At 38.1% G+C, this 24,700-nt stretch overlaps 1 protein-coding gene across 1 annotated transcript in view; it reads left to right on the forward strand.

Moving 5' to 3' along the window:
* Nucleotides 1-1,732: 1,732 nt before the first annotated feature.
* The window catches only part of LOC106033227 (transcription initiation factor TFIID subunit 4-like), a 146,088-nt gene continuing 123,120 nt past the window's right edge, over nt 1,733-24,700 (forward strand). Inside the window, 8 exon segments of the mRNA XM_013176598.3 lie at nt 1,733-2,303; nt 2,306-2,945; nt 6,261-6,433; nt 16,713-16,850; nt 18,074-18,301; nt 19,162-19,284; nt 19,810-19,899; nt 21,460-21,717. Of these exon segments, the coding sequence (XP_013032052.3) occupies nt 1,794-2,303; nt 2,306-2,945; nt 6,261-6,433; nt 16,713-16,850; nt 18,074-18,301; nt 19,162-19,284; nt 19,810-19,899; nt 21,460-21,717 (2,160 nt within the window). The 5' untranslated portion in view covers nt 1,733-1,793.

Raw genomic sequence — 24,700 nt, forward strand, 5'->3', positions numbered from 1 at the left:
CAGGTAGAAACGTTTGTTAGAATTCACTTTTAGCATTCTATAAAAGCAATGCTCATTTGCTAAGCAAATTTTTGATATGTACATCTCCTAAGTACGCTTCTGTACTGTTTTTCACATGTACTACTGTGCTTTCACATTCACTTACTGCACAATGTCCCATTTATACATCCTGACTACCCCTTCATGCCTTCATTCTTTTACTGGCCACTTTAAGAAATATGCACTAGTTTAATGTGATTTTTAACGTTTAAACTTACCTAATTAAGCTAGCATAACCTTGTTTGGATATGTTTAATGCATTTTAGAAGTGGTTTATTTCATCACAAACCTGTTCCTAAAGTAAAAAAAAAAAAACAAAAAAAACCCACATGCAATCAGTAAAAACTGCCCTGAATAAAAATATGTAAACTGCATTGAGAGCCAATGGATGGTAACAAACAAGTCACTAACAGTTTAGTCTTGTGACTCAAGCCAAGTCATACTATGTATGATTTAACAGATTGAGCCTGGGAATGGAAAACAGTTGTGTGCAGGGGTGTGCTGTGAGCTCTTCACTCTTCTATTAGTGCATTGTGCAACTGAAGGTAGGTCATTCACCAACGCACATTCTTCAGTTTTGTGGAAAATGAAAAAATAATAAGTCACTATTCTAGGCCACAGAGTAGCAGCTCAAATACATCCAAGTTTGACATCTATGCTTTTGAAGGCTAGCGGATACTAGAATCTAAGCTGTTTTCTGCTGGCAGCTCCAAAAATACCTGGTTTCTATCAATTGTGTGCAAGAACAGCTTAAATGAACTGGGGCAGCGATTGCTCACACTAGCAAAATCATTTATTCTGAAGGTCCCATCAGAGCAGCTGCCCTGTCATTTGCCAAAGAAATTATGGGTTAAGGCCACTTTTCTTTTTACATGGCATTTCTAAATGCATGAGGCAAGCACTGATGGGAAAAGAGTGTTTAGAAGAGCAATGGCAAAGATGTTAGTAACAGAATAAACTACCTCAAATGTTCAGCGGGGATACTGAGGGAATGCTGTGGCAAGGCGGCTGCTGTGATGACGCAGAGAAGTTGGTTTTGGTTCACAAGTCTTCTGTTAAGTGTCCACATTAGGAATGGTATTACTGTAACCATTCCAGTTGAGGTAAAACAGTAGTTTGGACATAAGTGTCTAAACCTAAAGCAGACGCAGCAGTGCAGAGGAGTGCAGGCATTCTGCCCGTATCTTAGCATTTCAAACAGCCCCGGTAGCACTTGAAGTTGTCTTATTTGAAGAAGTCAGCGTACGAGGCAGCTGAGCCACTCACAGACTGCACGTGGGCTCTCAGTTCTCCCTAGGCATGAAGAAAATTCTGTGCTGGCTGGAACTACTTTCTCAGGGTATTACAGCAGCCCTGCTAACAAAGGTAACACGACTGCGTGACACTGCAGAGGGCGAGCTCAGGACCCCGTGCCCCAGCAGCCTCTCAGCACCACAGCACCTGCCCAGGGACGCTTCCCGCGGCCGCCGCTCCCTCACACAGCCCCGCCAAACCCACACACACCCCGCCTAGACCGGGCGAGCCGCCAGAGGCCGCGGGGGAGCTGCGGATCTCACCGAGCGTCCCCAGACTCCGAAGGGCCGCGGAGGGGCCGGGCCGGGCCGGCCGGGACCCCGCAGCCTCCTGTCAGCCCGCGGGGGCCCCACGCCCCCTCCCCGACGGCGGGGGTGGGCGGCCCCTCCCAGCGTGCCCCGCGCGCGGCAGAGGCCGGGCGCGCCTGCGTGCTGCGCCGCCGGCTCCCAGCTCAGCGCAAGATGGCGGCGGGCGCCTCGGACCCCTTGGAAGAGATGCTGCTCTTCTCCGAGGAGGTGGACGAGAAGGCGGTCAGCGACCTGGTGGGCTCCTTGGAATCGCAGCTGGCCGGCGGTCGGGGCTCCGCCGAGGCGCCCCAGCCCAGGACCTCCGCCCCGTCCCAGCAGCAGCAGCCGCAGCAGCAGCAGGGGAGCCTAGCGGGGGGCAGCAGCCCCGTCCGGCAGCAGCAAGGGCACCCCGCTCCTACCCCGGCCCCGGCGGCAGAGGAGGCGGCGGGGCGCCCCGGAGCCGCGGAGAGCCGAGCCCCTGCCCAGGGGCCGCTCCCGTCCCCGTCCCCCCCGGCGGCAGCGGCGGTGGCGTCGGCGGCGGCGGCGGCGGCAGGGCGGGGAGTGAGTGTAAACAGTAGTAGTGTGCAGCAATCACATGGAGCCGCTCTCCTCAGCAGCAGCAGCAGCCCCGCCGCCCCTGCCCTGCCGCAGCCCGCCGGCCCCCTGCCCAGCCTGTCACCACCACCACCAACAACCACCCCCATGCGGCTGCCCGGGACGCGGCCAGCCCCGGCCCCGGCGGCAGCCCGCCCGCCGCCGACTGCCCGCCGCCGCTGCGAGCCGAGGCCGCGGGGGGGAGCGGGGCGGGGGGCGGCGGGCGGCAGGGAGCCGAGGAGGAGGAGGAGAGCGAGGAGAGCACCGCTGCTGCCGCCTCCTCAACGCCCTCGCTGCTCCCCGGCGAGGCGGCGCCCAACGGGGAAGGCGCCGGGGGCCGGCCGGCGGCGGTGCCCCCAGTCAGCAACCATCAGAGCCGCGGCAGCGCCGACGCCGCCCCGGCGCAGCCCAAGCCCTCACACGGCCCGCTCCCCGCACTAAACGCACTCGGCAACTCCTCCAGCCCCGCTCCCGCCGCCGGCGCTGCCACCCCGCCGGGACAAGGCTCGGTCGCCAACTGCGCCCCGCCGCCCTCCGCCGCGGTGGCGCCCGGCGGCGGTCCCAAGCCCGCGGGCGTCGCCAAGGCGGGCGCTGCGCTCCCCGCCGCCCCCCAGGCCCTGTCGCCCAGGCCGGCGCTGGGCGCTGCCCCGAGGATCGTGGCCCCCCAGCTGATCGTCAGGCCGCCGCAGCAGACCACCATCCAGCTGCCGCCGGGCTTCACGATACCGCCGGGTAAGTGGCAGGGCGGCGGCGGGCTCGTGGCTCTTTGCTGACCCGTTTTCTTGGCCGAGGTTTTTCAAAGTTGCCGTTTTCCCGCTGCTCGGGGTGCCGGGAACAAAAGAAGAGGCGCCTGTTCGAAGGCAAGTTCTACCCAAGCGGCTGTCCTTAAGGAGGATGTAATTGGTGTGGGATGTACTGCTCCTATCGCAAGTAGTTGTGGCTGCTGTTGGGTGAGTTACTCCTTTTCTTGTGTTAGGGAGAGGGTGACAGGCACGGTAAGTTATTTAGTAATGCTGTAGTAAACAGCTGTGCACCACAAAAGTCTGGAATGTATTAACTAGGAGTAATTTTTTGTCTATGTTCTGTGAGAAAACTTCTCTATTTTCAAGGAGTGTCTTCACATGTGAACCAGGTGACCATACACAGGCTAAATTATCTAGTCTAAAACTTTTCATTTCAGCATGTGTGATTGTGTCATTCCTTGCTGTGTATGGGCAGTCTTTACATCACTGGATTTTCTTTCTAACTCTGAAGTAACGCTTACGTTCTGTTTATTCACCTTTTAGTTTCTTAATTTTCTTTACTGAAAATGTAACTTCAGCAGGTTGCTAACAAACCAACACAGCATCTCTTCAGCGTGGTGATTCCTTCTTGACTACGTTTTGCTTCATGCGGAATTTTGAAGGGTCTCAGTCTGTGCTCCTCTACTTAGATTTTCACATTGCATAAAGTTGGCAAGTTTATTACATCTTAATTTAGACGGATTAACATTTAAAGTAATTTTTTGGGGCTATTGATATCAACAGTGTGATAATACCTGGAGATGTCAATATCTGAAATAACATAATTCCTTCCCTACATTTCTTAAAATAGTTGATATTTGTTAACCAAGGTAAATAAGCAAAAATGTGATAGCGTAGAAGCTTGCTTTCAAGTAGACTTTTAGTAGCGGTTTATTTGACCACAGTTTATGAAACTCCAGCTCCAAATTCTAATGCTCCAACTAGATAAAGCTCGGTGGTTTCGTGGAGACCTAACTTAAAACAGATAAGAGCTTAGTTTAAAAAAAAAAAAAAAAGTGATATTGTTGCTCTTCAGATTGTATTAGGGGCTTTAGTCTTTGATTTGCCATTGTTAATCTGAGATTTCCCATTGTTAATACCTAAGATAATGTATATCGTAACTTTGCATACCGTTTATAAAGTTTATTGCCTGAAAACTTTCTTCTGCTACTTGATTTTTAAACGGAAGAGGAAAACAGCCCTTGAAAGCAATATTGTCAAAGATTTAAAAAATGTTCTGGAAACAATAGTGTGGAAAGTTACTTGAATTTGATTTTATTATCAGATAGTTTGAAATCTGTTAAAAGTGTTGCAATTAATTTGTCTATTCCATTAATTTTTTTATTCATATGGAATTTTACAAAGTTGAAAAGTAATTAACAAAACACCTGTGAATCAACATGATGCAAACAATATGTATTTTTTAAATGCATGGTAGGCATAATCCAGTGAAGATTTTTATATAAGGTTCACAACATACTCAAAGATGTGGTATCTGTTGGCCAGTTGGGGCAATGTATTAATATTTGTGTATCCAGATGCTTTAAGCATGGTGTATATCAAATACGTCATCTGCTTATGGATTTTTTTTACAAAGATAACCCCTGAGGTTTTGTGCTTGAAGGGCTAATGGGCCTAGAAAGTTACTTTTTTGTAAGATTTTTTAATTATTATTATTCTAAACTCTTCTTTTAAAAATTACTCTTTGGGTTTTGAAAGAGAGTTATGATCATGTCTTGTGGATGTGATCCTTGCCGTAGCTCTGTAGGGCTTTTACTTTAAAGCTTGACTTCTACAACTCCGGTTCATAGTGGCAGAAATTTGTCTTCTGTTGGTGATTTTAATAGTGAAGGTCGGCTGGGAGCATCTAAAACTTGGTGAGTGAGGACTTTTATTGATGCTGCAGTTCACTCACATGTTCATTATAGAATTATGTCCTGAGCTTTTTATTTTACCTGGGAAGCTAATCCTGAGAAGTGAGAATATGCTTGTACCTTCTTTATTGGCTCTTGAAAAGTTAAAAAAAAAAAAAAAAAAAAAAGTATGAATATGAAGAAATTTGCATGTAGAGATAAGCTGCAGAAACAGTCTACCATCTCTGTTACCAACAGACTAAAAGTGGTTTCCTAGATCCTTATTTTTTATAGATCCATTCCTCTTTGATACTATGTTGTATCCTACTTACATCTAGGTTAAATCATTAGAACGTATTCTGGGACTAACTCGGAAATTCTTTTTAAATTATCTGGCTGGAGAATGGCTTTTTAGTTCTCACTGAGCTGGAGGAAGCGCATTGCATGATTTGCAGTGATCTTGCATAAGTGTGAAGGTCCAGATGATCTAGGGGCCAATGTAGCCATTGTGTCCCCTTTTCTGACCTGCTGATTATGGAAATTTTGGGAAAGTAGCACTAAGGCCAAGACTGGATGGCACTGACTGTGTATTGCGTAGAAGACGTCTATTTCTGAAATGCGTTACCAGAAAATAATCTAAAAGTATTCCTGTTTACATCCAGAAAGTGTTGGAAAACACTTGTTTGTCAAAGTAATCTGTTCATTTAAAAAAATTCCTTTGATGGTTTCCTAAAATACCTGTGCTTTGATTGTTTTCTGCTGAAGACTAATTATGTTGGTTCTCTGGGTATAACAATATTTTTTCTTGATATCTAAGCCATATGTAGTGCCTCCCAGTACAGTGATGGTGGATGCCAAGTGAATTCATGTGTTAATGCTCAAATGTTAACTAAATCTCAAATATCGTATACTCAGTGTGTATGGCCTAATGTTTGCATGCACGCATTTCCTTAAAACAGTTGTTTTAGTAAAGGTCTCATGTAGTTGTCCCTGATATATTTAAACTGAATTCAGTTCTCAGCTACGGACTGTTGTTATAGTTTACTTTTAATGAATATTTCTTTCTAATTTTATTTTCCTGACCATAGCGACACCTCTGAAAGTTGCTTCATGCGTATACGCTCAAGTTACCATTTTTATTTTGTCACTGGTACCATAACTACAGTAGTTTGAATTTCAAACTGAATTGGGTAGTTTTTGTCTGCTATTGGAGGCTCCTTTTCTTCTTTGAAATAAGACCTCATGTTACACTAGAGTAAAAAACCAAAAGAAACAAACAAAAAAACCACAGGGTAACGAAAAATGTACAGTGCTGTACGTTGTTTTTATTCTGTGTTCCTTAGTTAGATGCTTCTTTGTAATTCTTCATGTTTTTCTTTATTCTGTATTTACTTTTACTTTATTTTCATTAGGTATGGTCTTGGTGCGCACGGATGCTGGACAACTTGTAATGGTGCCTCAGCAGGCTCTAGCACAGGCTCAAATGCAGGCTCAAGTACAAACGCAGGGACAGGGTCCTACCAGCATTTCACCTAGACTTTCAGTGCCCACAAGTGGCCCAGTTTTTCGCCTGTCAACAGCTCAGGTATGTCTGGCTTGATTTCACTTTGTTTTTGTGCATTGTGTTCTCTTCTGTTTTGTACATTATTAGTTCTTGGATTTTTACAAATGTTCTCCCCCCAACACACACTTCTTCTTGGTATTGAAAATAGAAAATACTTATTCAAATGCAGTTTATTTTCTGGGGCTTGCGATTTTTTTTTTTCTTCGAAGAATCTACTTTATAGGTTTTCTCAAGAGCCTGATCAGACTGAGTTCATTGGGGGTTAGAAGGCTCGCTCTTAGACGGAGTTTAGTTTGGAATTTATACAGCCAGTTTAGTAAATGACTCTTGTGTCCTCTGAATCAGAATTGTTGTGATATCTCAGCATGGTGAATGGATGCACTCAATAGCTAGATTTCACTAGAAATTAGAAAAGAAAAAACAAAGCACATTCAGTACAAGAATTTACAATAGTTAACTTTTGTAGTATGCTTCATTTAAAACAAAGGTTTGATTCACCTCTGGGTGTGATCAGTCTACACTTCAAATTTTGTCTGAGTTTTGACTAAATTTCTTTTTTTAATGTGAATTAACAGGGTAAATTACCTTGTAAACTGCTTTGGTTTAAAATTCTGTAGGGATGCAGTTCAGCTTCATGCAATTTAGGGCTAGTGCTGAACTATCCTACTCAAATGTAGAGGCAAACATCTTTGGATGTATAGGACAGCTATGCCATGATAATAATAATAGACAGAGTTAAATGTAGTTTTGCCAGTAGTTTTTTATTTGTAGAAGTGCTAAATAAACCTGAATGAAATGAGATGAAGAACATGCCTTTAGAATTTTTGAATAGCTTTTGTAGCTTGCTTGAAATTACGTGATTGTGTATTTCCCCATGTTTAGTATTTGGTTGCTGTCCCCTTGTATGCTTTGTGCATTACACCATATTTATAGTCTAAAAGATTGTGCAAGTAAAACCTGAAAGCAATGACAACTTTATCAGAAGAGAAGGAAGCCAAAATATAATTGGAGAATTGAAAATGAATTAATAACATGAGGTAATCTAAAGCACAGAGTAGCCATCTAGAATGTAAGTTTTAATCATGAATGTAACTAGGAAGATTGTAGCTCAGTGGAATGTATCTGAGGAAGAGCCTAAAGAAAACCCTGGAGGCACTTGAAGAACTTAATGCTCTCAGGGAACAGGTAAGTGCAGTATTGGATGGAATACGTAAAAGAACTCTTAGAAGAAAAAGCAGCTGGTTAATATTTAAATTTGGGATATCTGGAAGGATAGTAAACCTGGAAAAATCCTTCAAATATAAATGTATGTCAAATACAAAGGTAAGCCTACGCTAATTTCCAGATTTTCTAACTAGCTCGCCAGCAACAAAAATCCAGGCAAGTTTCCCTGTTTAGTCTGTGTGTCTGTCATTGGTTTCATTGGTTGCTTTTTTTTTTTTTTCTGTAAATACATCACTTCTATGCTATTGACTACAATAAAAAAAATAGCACATAGCACATGTTCTAGCAACAGATCCCCAAATGAGAGTATAGCATAAACGCATAACAAATCATGGGGTGGGGCTGTACCAAGAATATGACCTCAGTCTGTTAAAATAAGTTAGCTTTAATTGGTTTTGTTTCATACTGTTAGTTTTCATATAACTTTGGTTGCTGTGTCCAGCATTCAGAATTAAAATTCAGAGTGGAAACATTCATAGCAAACTAAATATTAACAAATTATCTGTAGTTTGAAAACATTTGAGGAGCACATCTTTATTGAACCTAGGATCTTAGGACAAAAAAATGTAGATAGACTGCTTGGCGACGTGTTCTGTTTTTAGAAAATTGGAATTTCTATCCCAAAGTCAGCCTTAAGATGTGTACACAACAGGTGTCGGTAATTGATCATGTTGGCCTTAGGCAGGTGTTCTCAATTTATATGAAGCAGTTAAAATTGTGGAAAGAGCATAATCTGACTTACTGGATCTTTATAGAAATTAATCTCTGAGGATACTGCACATTCATGTGGTTATAGAGATGCTCAAAATCTGAAGGAGCTTCTTCTAGTAGCAGAGTGATGTTGTTGTTTTTCTGCAGGATTCTGACCAGCTGGATACCCCACTGCACAGCATTATAAATATTTCTTTAAACTTGTTGATGTTAATAAACTGCTTGAGAATAGAGGTAACCAGCAAGGCCTTATGAATGATAAATGTCTTACAGGATGCAATATTTTGAAAATTTTAGGGTGGCAGGATTGGAATAATGGTATTGCAGCTAATCAGGATTCATCTGCTTTGAGAGATATTTGTGGTAGCTGCCCAAACTGCACTGCATCATTTCTTTATTTGTTGTTATTAAGATAAGAAGTGTTCAATAACGTCCCTTGAAAACATACATTGAACTTCATGACTCTGCATGTAGTGTGTACTCTTCTTTAATTTTTACAGTGGTTATGTTTTGAATACATTTGAACTTAAAATGTAATTTAGAAATAATTGCTGAAAACATTTTAAAGCCACATTGTAAAAGTTTAATTTTTAAAGGTTTTACCATATCAAAACTAGATATTAGACTTTCATTTGGTTAGGTGGAAGGTTTATAACCAGAGGCTATTCATTAGTTTTCTGGAAGAAAACTCTAGTGATAAGTATTATGCTAAGTTTTTGGGAGTGTCAGTTATTTCAGGGGTCATTATGATTAGCCAAGAAAAAGGGACCAAGTTCTAAAATACAGAGATTTGTATGTATTAAAAAATAATTCTTCCAGTGAGCTGATAATTAAACTGTTTTCCCCTTCAGAATCAAATTCTGATGTGTCAGAAAGCTAAATTCTGTCAATTAAAAGTTTCAGTAGAAATTTTGGAAGTGTGAAAAATACTGTCTTATGGTTTTATGTCTAAAAGGTATAGTAGTCAGGAGTCCTAGTCTGAACTGACCCAAGCAGAGAAAAACTGTGTCCTACTAGCTCATGACAGGCAATATAAACATTCACTGCTTGAGTCCTGAGGTATTTCGGAAGATTGACAAAGATTGCAGGCTATGTAGTTTTAACTCTAAAACATCAAATATGTATCTTTCCGTTATGTTAATGGAATGGTTATTTTACACATAGAGCTCATAAAATTTATTACTATGCATTTTATCAGTTATTTTAAAATAACGTGATTTGGATTAAAGTGCAGGGTGCTTTACGTATGTAGAAATTAGTGATGTACTTTATCACTGGGTTTGTGTTTTACTCCAAGAAAACTATAAAGCTTTGTCTGTGGTAGCACAGACTTTCTACACGGATGGGAAATTTGCAGTCTGCCTTGAGCATTCTAGAAGATCATATCATACTGCAAAGAATACATGAGAATACCACCTTCATATGTGTTATGATTGCCTTTCTTCCATGTTGTCCTAATTTCTGGCCAGTGTCAATTATCACAAGTTACTCAGCTAAGTAATTGTTTTCAGTGTTGTACTGTGATTGCAGTGTCAAACACAAAAGTTCAGAAATATTAAGATAAGTAACTTCAGATGTTTATAGTATAAGCATCTAAGAAGTTAAACATCTAAGGTATGAAGATATAAAAGATGTTTATAGGAAACATTGGTTTGAATTACCAGTGCATATTTTTAATTGGAAATTTCGTTTCTACATATTTATTTTAGCTTCCTTTTATTTTTTGATAAAAATTATTTTCATATGAATATTAAAATTTCATTAACTTTGGCAAAATTTTACCTGCTATAGGATCTTAGTTAAGACAGGATTTTTAGGGAACAAGCTATAATTTGATGGAACTTCAGCTACTCTTAGAAAAAATTTGTTCTGGACTCTTCTAAGAGCAGGTCAAATAAGCACAGGTTTACTTGAATTACTACGTTCTTCAGAGATGATCAGATTTAGAGACTTTTGGAATTACTTATTATTTAGATTGTATTAAATTTTTGCCTCCATATCTTGTTTTGGAGCCTGTACTTGTGAAATTATGAAAAATAGGTAGGTGCTGCCATCTAGTTTTTCTTTGGTGAGTTTCTTTTGTTTATCTAAATTTTTCATTTGTACAGTTTGTCTTTTCATGCTTTTGATATAGAGTTTGTTTAATGGTTTCAGTATTGTAATACCCAGTTAGTTTTATATTCATAACCAAAAAGAAAAAAAAAGTTCCTTATTATAAATGATTTTCAATTGAAATTATTTGTCAGTGATTACAACATTAAGGTGCTGCTGGACAGCAGGAAAATATAAATGAGTAGCATACAGAAAAGACCAAAGTTATATTAATCCTGGCCTAAAATGTTTTACTCTGGAGTATGTGTTAATGAAACTTGCAAATCAGGTGAAATAATTTTTATTTGCTTCTGAGGTTGCTTATTGTATTATTTATCTGAAATAAATTCAGTCTTAGAGTTTGTTAATGTTTTTGTTTCAGGGTTGATTAAAAATGTGTTTTCCAGTAATAAGTTGCTTTGTGTAATGTTAGCAGTCAGAAAAGGTGTTGTAAAGTTGTATGTTTGGTAGTTCAGTCCGAATATTAAGGCATATAAATGGACTACTTAACAATTCTTGTGCTACAAATAAGATTACCAGTCATTTGAATTTTCTTTCCATTGCATAAATAGTACAATGAACCAATATTTATTTATTTATTGCTAAGAAAATGATAGTTCTAGCTTTATTTTTTCTTTAATTAGGCATTATTCTAACTTCCTGCTCTTCAGAATTTCAGGTTCAAGATATAAATTTTACTGATTTGTTTTCTGTATTTTGACATTCACTTTAGAGAGTTTTGCCTTAACATATGTTCTATTAAATGAGAAAAAATGGAGATTGTATTTGTGAAAAGTGCTGAATCACCTGCTCTGGATATGGCTATATTTTTTTTGCTATGGAGCATGCCTGATGCAGGCAACAGCAGCTTAGTCTTTACCATCAGGTGTGATGTTTAGAGCAGTTATAAACTTGTCTGATGTTTCAGAAGCTGTTCTTTCTAAAGCTGAGCCTTTCAAATCTGACATAGTTTTGATAATATGCTATGCCCATGTTTGCATTTTTGTCATCTTCTAATCTTGATCTTTTTTCTTGTTTATTGATTTTTTTTTTACTGTTTTTCACATCCTTCCTGCTTTCCTGAAAAATGCTCGTTTTACGTTTCATAGAAATTTTAAGCAAATTGATAAATCTTTGTTTTTGCCTTAGGTGTATTGCCATTATTATCAAATAAGCTATTCCATAGTATTTTTTTTGTATAGACAACTTGTTTCTCTTGTGCAGTATTCTGGAGAAGACATTCGTGTTAGCAGAGCAGGTAGATTGAACGGCCAGAAAAATTAAAAGGTGTGTGGTCTTGGCTGTGCTTTAACCACAAAACTGTTTTCCTTCCTTTCCCTTGTGGTGGGTGAATCTTTTCTGTATAAGTGGATAATAAGTTCTGCTTATAAATTCTACTATTTACATTTTCATTGTGTTAACATATCTTTTTAAAACTTAGAATATCATCCATAGAAAGCTCCCAAACATTAGTAAGGCTGTAAAATGCAGAATGGAAAGAATTAAATAATGCAAAGGTTAGGAAATGCTATAAAGAAGGATCGCAAACTAATAGTGGCTCTCATGTAGTGGCTTTATACTACAAGATCTCATACTATTCTTGTTCTTAAGTTCTACAATGTCTAGGTTCAACAGCCTTATGAAGAATTAAGTAATATTTTTTCTCCTCTATTCAGTGGGTTGCTTTAGGCTTATTTGCTGCATAGTATCTAAGCTGCTTTCTGAAGTGGGAATTAATTACCAAGCGTTTTTTTTTGTTTTTTTTTTTTTTTGCAAAGCTTATCCCTATAATAAGTCTCTCAACAATGCAGTCAAGGGGATTATTAGCTTCTTTTTATAAGTAGAAAATAGAGACATTAGGTGATCAGTTACAAATACTGTTTTTTTTTGTCTTCAGTTTGACTTCATTGTTTTCACTTGCAACTGTGACCAATCCTGGACAGAAAACCCACTTTTCAAGTTGTGCGCTCATACATACATGGCATAAGAATATTCATTACAATAGATCATCTGTATTTGCATGCAGTAGAATATTTGTGCAGTAGTATGAGCACTATGCTGTTGAGGCACGGGTGGAATTTAATTTTAGGGCCCAAATTCACCTACTTTTTAAGTGCTATATTCTTTGGTTTGCTGTCCCTCTCTCCATGCCCCAGTGCATACATTTTTATTTTCTTGTTTTTTCTTTTCCCTATAAATATATCCTAGCAGTGGTGTCAAGTGAGGCTTATGTCCTGTACACTCCTTCGTAACCTATCTTAGATCTGGAATATGATTCTAGAATACCCATCCTAGACTGAAAGAAGCAGGATTTCCACAGAAAAAGAAGTCCAGAGACTAAGTATTTAGCATGGTTTTGCATGTCCTGAATCTTCTTCCCCTGTTCTCATACTTGGTGAACCCAGAAGTGACATCTCAAATATGAGGAACACAGCAGCATCTCCCTGCCTTGGATTCTGATGCTTTGCCCCAGCAGTGCTGTGACATCTAAGAATTTTGGTAGTAATGAAGGTTCTGCGTGTGTTGACTGACTTGCTAGTCATTTGCTGCAGTGGTGTGCAAATGTTTTAAAAGCAGGAGTCCTTTGGCACAGTTTGGCTATACTTTTACCAGGGTAAAAAAAAATTAAATCTCTAACATACAAATTGCTTTGCATCCAAAGCTTGAGTGCATTTTCCAGATGAACCATAACCAAAAGAATTCAATCTGAGGCAGTCAGTAAGCATATAAAGCTTCTTCACAAACACTTTAGAAGTTCGACATAATTTTAAGTATGGGAAAAGAGAGTTTGGTGATGGGGAATGTTATGATGCTTTAATAATAGGTAGGACTACCAGGCATACCTATAAGAAAGGCTGTATAAATTTTTCTAAACAACCACATTTGATCTTTACTCTATGCTTCTGCCAGCATCTGCAATCCCACCTTCACTTTTTCTTTGTTATAACACTATCTTTTATTGTTTGAGGCATCAGGTCCTCGAGTGTCAGCATGGCTTGTTTTGTTTGTAAGGAATCTTTTGGACTGATGATTTAAAAAAAAAAAAAAAACACAAACACCAAAAAGACACGTTTATTTCTGATTTTGCAAATCAATCTGATCTCAAAGGCTGAGTTGTACTAACACTGAGTTTTGCATAGCACCTATTGGTGTGTTTTCTGTCTTCCTTTCATCGTTGGTAATGGCCAAGTTTATTGAGATTGATTGTGAAAAATATATTTAACATCAAAAGTAAGCTGTCTTGCTTTGTAGAGCAGAGATTTTGTTCCTTAGCAGAGTGGCACCTTGAGTGTTCATCAGTAGGTGGTACTGTGGTACAAAATACAACTAACTTGTGTCTAAGGATTGACTTACATCAGTGTACTAACCTGTGGCAGTTTAAGTTCTCTTGATTTTAAAAGCCTGACGATACACAATGCAACTGTGTAGTCCTGCCTTGGCAGTGGTAAATAATCCCCAGATATTTTGGTGTATTTATTCCGTATTCAGGTGACCTGCTTTTTCAAATGCAGCCTTGTATATTCCTTTTAATATAGTGGCACCTTGTTTGTGCTCAGCAGGTACAAAATGATTCACTCCTGTTTATGCTTTGAGCTTTGCCTTTCTACCCATGTGTCCAGAGCTCTGGGGAGAAGGTCCAAATAGGAAAGTGAAGATGTAGTTACTTAAGGAGTGAATTTACAGTACACAGACTAATTCCACATTGGCTCCTTCTGTGAGTGATTATAGTGTGCACTGACTGCCTTTGTGGAAGGGACTTACTGCACCCTGAAACTGGAGTAATTTGCACTCTGCATGACTCGTGCCAACAGAATGAATTCTTGTGACATCTACCATCCAAGCTGCTCATAAGCTGGACCATTTTGAAAACTTTATTTCCACATTGACACCGTGCTGTGCCCTGCTTAGAGTATCTAAGCTCTTTGTGTGGACAGACCCAACTTAAGTCTGCATACAGAAGGCTGTCTTAAGTGCTCTCAAGTGTCTCTGGGGAGATTTGTAGTGGAATATGTACTGTATTCACTCATGTCCTGGTTTCCTGCCTGTTAAGTTCCAAGTAAAGTGGAAGAGCCCCTTAAACATTACTTTCATGTATCTGGGAAACATAAAAATAAGCAATGCATCTAATCAAATATAATACAACTACATTTGGAAAATAAATTCCTTTCTAAGCCTCGGTTAGTAATTTTGGAATTTAATCACTAACATACCAACCGTAGCTGTTGTTCTTTAAAGAATATCATAAAATCTTTTATACTGTTCCTGAAGGAGCTTGATACATTGGGTTACAATTTTTTTTCATGACATTGATCACTTTTGTTTACTTTTTCTTAGATTTCTCTTCATAGAAAATACAGCTGTTAGCTTCTGAACCATAGTTTTCTACTAGTTCTTGTTGATGTGTTTGTGTTGTGAATCTTTACAGTGTAAAGATTTTTAGTGTAGTCTTTTCTGGTAACTTGTAGTTGTCATTTGAAGATCATTTCCATGATACTTAACAAGAAACTAACCTCAAAAAATTCTTCTGTTTCTCATCCGCTCATTTCATCCTTACCTGTTAAACATTGGTGAGTTTTGGAATGACATTAGTAAACTGTTCCACTATTTTGTTTGTAGTTCTGTGTTAGTAAGGCGTGTTCTTCATGTACAACTCATTAATAGATTTTATTGCCACTGTATATCAACAGCTTTTGTCACTAGTGACTTTTAAAACAGGGTGAATTTAGTCTTCATGTCTCACAGCTTGCTCCTGTGGTATGTCACAATGGAATACTTTGTATGGAAGGTGTTGCATACTTAGCTGGGTGTAATACACTGTTACGATACTGAAATTTTATATTTTATTTATATGCAGTTCTTTTTCTCAAGCATATTTCTATGAAGAATTGTGGGCATTTGTTAGTTGAGACGAATTTTCTAGCTAGCAGCTTGAGCTATGTATGTATTTACAGATCTTTTGTGGAACTGAGTAGCTGCCTGATTGTAGGTTGCCTGGTTGTCTGCTTTCTTTGTACATCCTCAACTCTGGAAGCAGTTACTGACAAGAAGGAGGCTGACAGCACAGGCATGCTGTATTCTTAGGTCAGAAATACTGATTATAAGCAAATGAACAAGATGTACAGTATTCATATTTTTAAATGTAGGCATACATCAGGTACATATAGTTTCATTTGACCAGTGTTTAAAGGAAATTGAGGCTATTGGTCTTCTATACAATTGAGAAAAGAGGTGTGGTATTTAAAAACAGAAAAAGCATTTATAGTAGTTCTTCCAAAAAGAGAGACAATTCTGCCTATTCACAATGATGCTGTATATTGCCTCTAGGCTACCTCAGTACGGAAGACATCCCAACTCAAGATGAAAAAAAAAATAATCTTGAAATCTATCCAGACCAAAAAAAAAAAAAAAAAAAGCTTTGTTCAGGTGTCAGGTAGATTTGTTTATTTATTTATTTTCCCCAAATACAAAAGATTATTATCCAGTAGAGTATGTTGCTGGCCTGATTGGTAGGGAATGCTTGGGGCTTTTAATACCTGCCTGGGCCTTTGTTCCTTCTGGAGATCTAATAAGTATACTGGATATTCTTTGAAGAAGTATTTTATGTAGGTTTAATAGTGTAAGAATTTAAAATAAGCTGTTCTTTATAAAAATACTAACTACAGTGACATATAACTTATAATTTTTCTTTATTCACATTTTGTTATTTGATGAGAAACAAGATTGGTTATGATCTCTTTAGACACATAGAAAATTTGTCTTTTCTAAACATTTATTTGAATGCAAACCTCAGTAAATGCCAGTTATAAGAGAATATAAGAATTGAGACCAATGGGGTCTGCAGTTTTAATAACAAGTGGATCCCTTTTGTCAGAATTGCTTTATTGTATGATGTGTTAGTTAAATTACAGCTTTTCTGAAGACATTTTTTCCTCCTAAATCTCGTCAAATTAGTCCTTCTATATAATGGTGAGAAATCTATATACTAATCTCACCAGTTATGGTAAATTACAAAGACAATGCATATGTTTGCTGCTTAAAACAAATTTAGTGTTCTTGACTTGTAGAGTGTGCTACTGAGTGAAAGGCTGTAAGCCAGTTATTTTCCTTCAGCTGCCTTTAACATTGCAGTTGCTTTCTGATTACAGTGTGCATTCCAAGCTGACAATTCACAAAGAAATAGTGATTCTTCTTGCATTCACTATTATTAAAAAGCTTTGCAGCTCAAGTTACTAATGAGGGGAAAAAAATAAAATTCTTATTTTTCCCTTATTAGCAACCAACTTCTGTAGCCACATCTACTGTCCGCCTAGGACTTCCAGTGCAAGCCAAAGTTGTACAATCAACTGTGACACCTGTTAGCGCTACGTCTGCTGCAACTCTGCCAGGAGGCTCTATTCTTTCACATACCACAGTAAGTACTAAGAATATAAAAAGCAGAAGACTGGGGGGAAGTATGTTCATAGTTGTATGGTTTTCCTAATGTGAATTTTAATAAGAAATGTTACTATGTTTGCTTTTATCACAAACATAGAAGTGAATAATGAATGGATAGTCCATTTGTATTATGCAGGTGTTGAATGATAGCCTAGATTTTATTTTCTGTTGTTTTCTAGATAACAGACAAAAATGAGTAGTATAGTTTTAATATTTTTCATTAAAAACAACACAGTCAGCTGGGCTTGTAAGCATCGCTTCAGTGGTGGACATATTGGACTAGGTTTGTCCCCTGCCAAGAGCTGTAGTATCTCCTTCTGCGTGGTCACTAGTGCCACAGGATCCACAGTGTCACCCATCACAGTACAGGTACCTGGCTCAGCTTGTTCTGTGCCTGTGCCCAAGTCAGAGCAAAGCTCTGCAAGTAGGTTGGATCAGGAGGTCCTGATAGCTTCTGCTCAGCAAGTTGTGCTGCTTGGCTGAGCTCTCTAGTTTCTGCAGTCCCATTTGGCTTGTCTGTTTGAGACTTCTTGGCACTTGGAAGGGTAGCATATTTAGTCAAATCAAGTGTCAGAGCTGAACTGGATTGTGTATGTGTGTATGTGGTGCTCTTTTCAGCCTGAGGAGCTTTCTAGCCTTCTAGGCTGAGGAGTGTGAAGCAGGGTTTTTACATTTGGTCCAGCTACATCCAAGACAGTTTTGTTTGCTAGGGCTTTGCACTGTGCAAAAGCATATGTACAGCTGCTGAACTCAAATTAGATTGGGAAGCTGTGTTGGTGTGTTAGTATAATCTGGATCTGAGCTGTAACTGGGGTATAGATAATTGTAAACCTGATGATATAACAACAGATCCTCAGCAATAGTCTTATTTATATCAAGGGACAAGATCGCAGAAAGTTGAGTTACAGATGTAACGTCAGCATGGTCACCTTAAAGGACCGGATAATAGCAACTCATTTTTAGTGGTATGTTTGTTTTTGTAATAAAAAGAACTTTAAATGAGGATGACTTCTATTCAGTATGGTTAAAGGGTATAAAGGGTAACAACATTATAATTCTAATTAGTAAAGTTAATGGTTTTATTTTGTTAGTAAAGGTGTATGTGAAAGAAACCATTTTTTGGTCAGGTTTTTTAAGAATTTTATGGTTGAGCATAATACTTTAGAGAATGATCTGTTTTTCAATATAAAATATTAATAGGTATCAATAGTTTCAACAAGTGCTCAAAATGTATTCAAGACCACAGTAGCAACTGGAACATCAGGATCTCAACAACCTGCAGTAATTACTGGTGGACAAACTCAAGCTTCAGCACAGACGCAGGGTCAGCCTCGGCTGCCACTTCCACCTCATACAACAGCACAAGTACCAGCACAGCCTCAAGTAATACCAAGCTCTCCTGTACCTGGAACTACAGTTGTATCACAGGTAAGTATTAAAATACTAGATACTTGATTTTATTAATATTTTATGAACTTCTCAGATCTATTCAGAAGTGGAACATTCATGCAAGCACACTCCCTGTGATGGAACAAATACTTTACAAAGAAGAAACCATTTCAACTAAATGGAATACAGATTCTGAAAGCAGAGAACACTTATGGCAGGATGGGGAAAAATTGACCACATATGTTTCAATAGTGAAAGACCTATTCCATTTCTGTAAACAGAACAATCGGGCCTTTAGCCTATGGACATCATTATTATAATATCGCTGGGCCTCAGAACTGTGGTTACACTGAAATGTTACGTTTCTGGTTCTCAGACCAAATTACAGCACATAAAAATAATAGCTTGAAAAATTAGAGCTTCTACTGTTATGCTGATGAAAAAACATTAGATATGATAATGTTTGAAAACTATTTCTAATTTGATTTTACTGCTGTAGCTGCTTTGTGCAAAAGCATATTGAATCAATAATTTAACAAATTAAGTAGCTTGTGGGACACTACATTGTATCTCAAAGGAGAATACATCAACAAATTGTTACATTAGTTCTCTTATTTATGGCTATTTCTATCAAATCAGACTGTAAGATATTAAATATATTTCTTTCATTGACTTTTGTTAGTCATTATGAGGTATGATGTTCAGTTACGTACAGAAGTGAAGAAAATGTCAGGTAACTAGCAGCAGTAGCAAAATAGCTGCAGAAGTATGTGAAATATCTCCTGCCTGAATTAGAACAATTTAATCATTTTCTCTATTTATAGTGATTAAAACATACAGCTATCATAATTGGAAGATAGCATGGATATGATTTTTTTCTTTTTTTTTTTTTTCTCCAGGAAATGCAAGAAAATGTGAAAAAATGCAAAAACTTTTTAGCTACTCTTATAAAACTTGCTTCTCATAATTCACCTTCTCCAGAAACATCCCGTAATGTGAAAGCTCTGGTTCAGGATTTGTTGGTAAATACCTCTCACGAATGACAGTTATCTTTAAACTTGTTATTTATATGTGCTGAAAACTATTGCTTTGATCTCAGCTTTTTTTTTTCCCTATAGTGGTAGAGAAAGGAGTTGGGCTGCATCAAAATGCAAATATCCTGTTTGTTACATATTTTCAAAAAAACTGCTAATGTAGGTTTTCTCATAGTTTCTGAAAAGGGAAGTGCAACAAAGTATTTAGTGTGCATTCATCAAAAACATTCTTGTTTTGATGGATAATACTGTGGTCATGTTTTGAAAAATACAGTAAAATATGGGATTTTTACTTGAGGATACATTCAGTTTCTTTTCCTCCAAACCATGGTCTTTTCTGAAACAGCCTACATGCCCATATATACATTATAAATATATACATATATATGTGTGTGAGTACAGGAGTATATATGTAAGTCTATTTTTACGCGTGAGCTTGTTCTCATTATTATCTGGAAAAAACAACCAAACAACTGAACTGAATTATTGATGGTTTGTTCTTTTCCCTCCAAGGATGCAAAGATTGATCCAGAAGAATTTACAGGCCGCCTTCAATCAGAACTCAAATCATCGCCCCAGCCATATCTTGTACCTTTCCTTAAGGTAATGTGAATATTGTTTAGATTAGTTTATTCCAATGCAAATGTCAATACTTTAAGTTTTAAAATACACTTTTTAAGTGGAATTAGCTTCACCCATCTAAAGTGAGACTATTCAATTTTTACTTTGTGGTGCCAATTTCTCCTGAAGTCTGCACAACTTCAAAAATTGTACAGTAAAAATTGTACTTTACTGTTACAATGCATTTAATTATCTGTGGTCTGTCTTTGTAAAGTACAACACTCATGTAGAAGAGTTATGAGTTCTATAGAGTGCTTCAATTAATTAAATAGGCTTTTTGTATATTTATTGTAATTTATATGTGAATCACTTATAACTTCCAATGCATGTGTAATGGTGATTATGAAAAATGGAACCAGATAATGCTGTTGAAATAATTGATGAGCTGATTCTGCCTGTAATCTGGAACTCTCCTCATATAGAAGAGGGATTCCAAATGGATTTATTGATTGTTGGGTCCTAAAGTAGAAAATGTAGGGGTAAATTTAACTTCTGTTTTTTCTACTTTACCTAAAACAGTTTCCATATGCAAGATTATATGCATATATACAAAGCATGTTTAATTATGCCCCAACAAAACCACAACTATTGTTTTAAAAGCATTTTTCTTCTAGTCCAAGAATTCTCAGTTTAGGGCAAATTCCCTCTCTTTCTTCTCTCTGTTCAACTCTTCTTCAGAACTTTCTCCCTTCTGTTTTTTTTCAAGTTACCATTAACCCTTATTTGTGCTTATTCCTGCTCTTACTCTTCAGTCACTTTCAGCATGAGGATAAGTTTTAACTTGTTTCCTTTCTTTGAAGTCCTTTTTTTTTTGGCAACAGACATTACTTTTTAAATAAGTACTAGAAGTTTAGAAAGACTGTAGCTTGAGTTAAACATTGTTACGTTCTACAGCTGCCTGGGGGGGAGCACTTCAAAAGAATTCTGCTACCACTTAAAAAGTAAAAAGTTTATTCAGAAGGTATGGTATACTCTTTTGGAACTATGTTTTTTGGTTGAACTGGTCTGAACATGAAGCATACAATAGTACACTTTTCTAATGCAGTCAGAATACATTAGATCAGTAATAATAAAGTAAACAACTATCGCTGTAGGGCATCAACAGTTAAATCATCTTATTCTAGGTACTGGAGGCATGCCAAGAGAAGCAAATTGGTGCAGCTGATTTCTTCTAGCAGGCAGTGGGCTTTTCCTACTGTTCTGTCTTATCTTCCCTTCCCTTTCTTTCCCTTTTCCAAATACCTAAGCTACAAGTTCTAGATAGTCTTGAGGAGGGGAGTGTTATATGTTTTACCATTACCGTGGAATTAAGGCATGTCAAGGTCTGCAGAGTTGCTAAATTCACATTGAAAGCTTACTAAAAATGGAAACTGAACTTGCGCCCTTATAAAATGTGTTCAGTATTGTTTCTTGTTGATGACTGGGCAGATTGTACAATTTAACAGAAAACTGCATTCTTTTAATTATGTTTACAGCAAATTTCAGAAGATTTTTTGTCAACCTGGTAAACCTGATATTTCATCAACTTTCTTCTGTTTTTAGAAAAGTCTACCTGCATTGAGACAATCTTTACTGAATAGTCAACATTCAGTTTTGCAAGGACAGCCGTCTCAGCAGTCACTTCAACAAACCAAGCTATCACAAGTTATACCTCAATCTGCCTCTGGAAGTATTTCCTCTGTTGTCACAACGCAGACAATAGGAATAAGGCAACCAAACAACATTTGCACAGTCTCTGTATCAAATACAGTGCAGCCTCCTCAGGTTAAGGTGGTACAGTCAAATCAGAGTTCTCAACTGGTAGGTACTATAGTATGAAAGAGAATTTCTTAACAGACTGAATAGCAGTTTTTAATGTGTTTTTTTTTTTCAGCTTGTTTGGGAAATACTTTTTTTTTTGTATCATGTTCTGTACTGTGCAGTAGCACCTCATTTTATGGATCTTTACATACATTGTCAAACTTTGTGCCGAACCCTTAATTTAGATAACTTTATAAACATATCTTAAATTTTTAAGTAATACTCTGTATACTCTTGGCCTTTTTTCCAGAAATATGATTGTTGTGTGATCACAGTGGATTTTGAATTAATTACAGATGTAGAACAGAAAACTTTTCAAGACTTACAGGCAAGAGTAAAATTTTTAGTATGTTATTAGGTATGTTGCTTTGTTTAGATTAGTCTGCATTAAAATCAGCTACCTCATTTTTAACTCTCCTATACATAATTACAAAACTGTGTAGAACAGCTGGACTGTACCAGTATGTTTTGTTTAGAAACAGTGCCATATTTTATTTACTGAAACATGTCATTATTGTATATTGGAGTATTACATGGTTAGATTCATTAATTGCGGAGGCGTTACCAATAAGGCAACAGTACAGCCATTTAGTCACTGAGAGGGTCATGAATATATCCTGCTGGTGTGTGTGTGTGTACAGTTGTAATTAAAACTCATTTAGAATTTTTACCAAGGCATTAAGTTTATATAGGCATTAACATCCATCTAAGCAAAGATGTAAGAATTCTTTTGTCTGCAGTTTCTACGTATGTATGATTAAAGCATTTGACATTAGTTTCAAAATCAAACTGACAGGTTCCAGAAAGTGTATCAAATTGGTAAAAATGTATATTATCAAGATTCAGAGATGCACATATAACAATGTAACACCTTGCAGGGATCTATCCTTGTATGCTATACAAAGGAAATAGCTTTTAGGGTGTTCGGGGAGAGAATGTTTATTGTACTTTATTTTAAAATTAGCAGTACACAGTTCGAAAACATCTGAGCCTTGGGTCTTTTGAACCTTACGTTTTTTGGCTGTTAAATAATTAAATTACAGATGAAATAAATAGAATTTTACCAGCCTTTTGTGAACACAGTTTTAAGGTGTAAGAACATTTGACTTGTGGTTTTTTTTTAGACACACAACTTTGCTGGTTGTAATACAAACGAGATGTGGATGTTTTGCACCTTAACTTGACTGCTTTTTGTTCAGCCATGTGAATTCTTTTCTGAAATGTGTTCTTCCCACCCCTTCTGGATTGTTTTATTATTTAGAAAAGTGTTTCTTAGACTTTTTGTGACTTTATGATTTGTCTATGTCTTATAAGACTGAAATTGGCAATGGCATTGGTTCTTCAAGGTAGGGGAGCAGGAACTGGTTGTAATTACAAGCAGTAGGTGTACAAATTTAGTTTCTGTCCTGGAGAAAGCAAATTTCTGATAACAGCTAGCAGGATTCTTACAGGTATTATCATTCATGGCCAGTATGTCTAGTCTGCTCTTGCGTCATAGTCCTAGGGCTAAGGTACTGCCAGGTAGCACTGCTTTTTCCAACATTTTGCAACCCACTCTAAACACTCCAGTGACTGCTAGGCAGGTTACCCCCCCCCCCCCCCCCACTTCGAGAAACACTGATGTTGAACAACGAAAACGTCAGTAAGTCCATGAGGAGTCTCACTTATGCTTATAGTTTTTGTGGAATATTTTCTGAATGGGATAGATCCAAACTCATGTGAGACAGGTCTTTACATTCATGTGTGTGTGTTTAGTTTCTCTCTCCAACAATCTGATGCATACACAAAGCAAGCAATGATGATAGTAATGTGAGTGGAGACTAGTAATATGAAGATTTGCTCTGTTATCTTATTCAACATACCTGTGCAATACGAAGGAACTGACAGCTGCTAAAAGAACACTGAGGAAATTGGTCTGATTGGCAAAGGAAGTTTTCTGTCTGCAAAGGCTGATAGTTCTAGGACTGGATTTTCATCTTACTGGGTACATGAGATGACCCGTTTTTTTTTTCTAAAGGTAGCAAATGCAGAGCAAAACTATGCTTAATACTTCTAGAACATATTTTATAGAGAAGTGAATACACAAAAAATGAAATTTCATTGGCTTTATTGTAAAACTGGCTTTTTGTATTTGTTTTTAATTTATCAGTAACATACATGATTAATAGAACCAAACATTGCATTGACCAAGCACTTCTAAATGGCACTCAGATTAGTTCTATACAGACAAAAGTAGCATCAGACAATAGGAGTCACTGCATAAAAAATCCTATGTACCACAACAGCAATTAGCTCACATGCCAAGCAGACAACCCAGCAGCATCTCCATGTCACTCTAGTAATTGTTTTTAAGTACTGACTTTTTTTTTGTAGTGACAGTGATCACACTCTTCATACTTTTTTTGTGCTCCCCAAAATCAAAGCACAGCAAAATGCTGCTGGCAGTCTTGCCTGGGACTTTTCCGGAAGAGGAGGATTACAGCTGGCTTGCCTAAGGGTGGCCAGCACTGATGGAGGAAACTGGCTGAGCTCCAGACTCTCCAAGCCTGAAGCTCACTGGAGAGAGTTCCAGCTGGCTATGCAAACTGTCCAGCTGCAGAAGGGCAAGCCTATTTTGGAATATAGATCTTTTCAAACCAGCCAGTCACAGTAGTCCAGTTTCTTTTTAAAAAAGTTAAAAATCAGTTAACTGTTCATTTTGTTTGACTTTTCTGTCAAAAGAGATTTTATAAAGGGGTCAGTGCTAGGCGATAGTTCACAACACGTTTGGAAAGACATGATATTAATTTTTGTCATTGCATATCTTGAGTCTTTCATAGCATCTCATCTTATAAAGTTTTGAATTTCATTAGTCAGAATGGTATTTTTAAAAAACATCGCCTTATGCAAATTCAGATCTATTTTAAAGTCTGCCCTTCAACATTCAGTAGTGGTCACAGTACTCCCCTCTCTTAGCATGTTTGGAAAGCTCATTCAGAAGTTA

The sequence above is a fragment of the Anser cygnoides genome, chromosome 12, assembly GCF_040182565.1.
Source record: "Anser cygnoides isolate HZ-2024a breed goose chromosome 12, Taihu_goose_T2T_genome, whole genome shotgun sequence".
Lineage (NCBI taxonomy): Eukaryota > Metazoa > Chordata > Aves > Anseriformes > Anatidae > Anser > Anser cygnoides.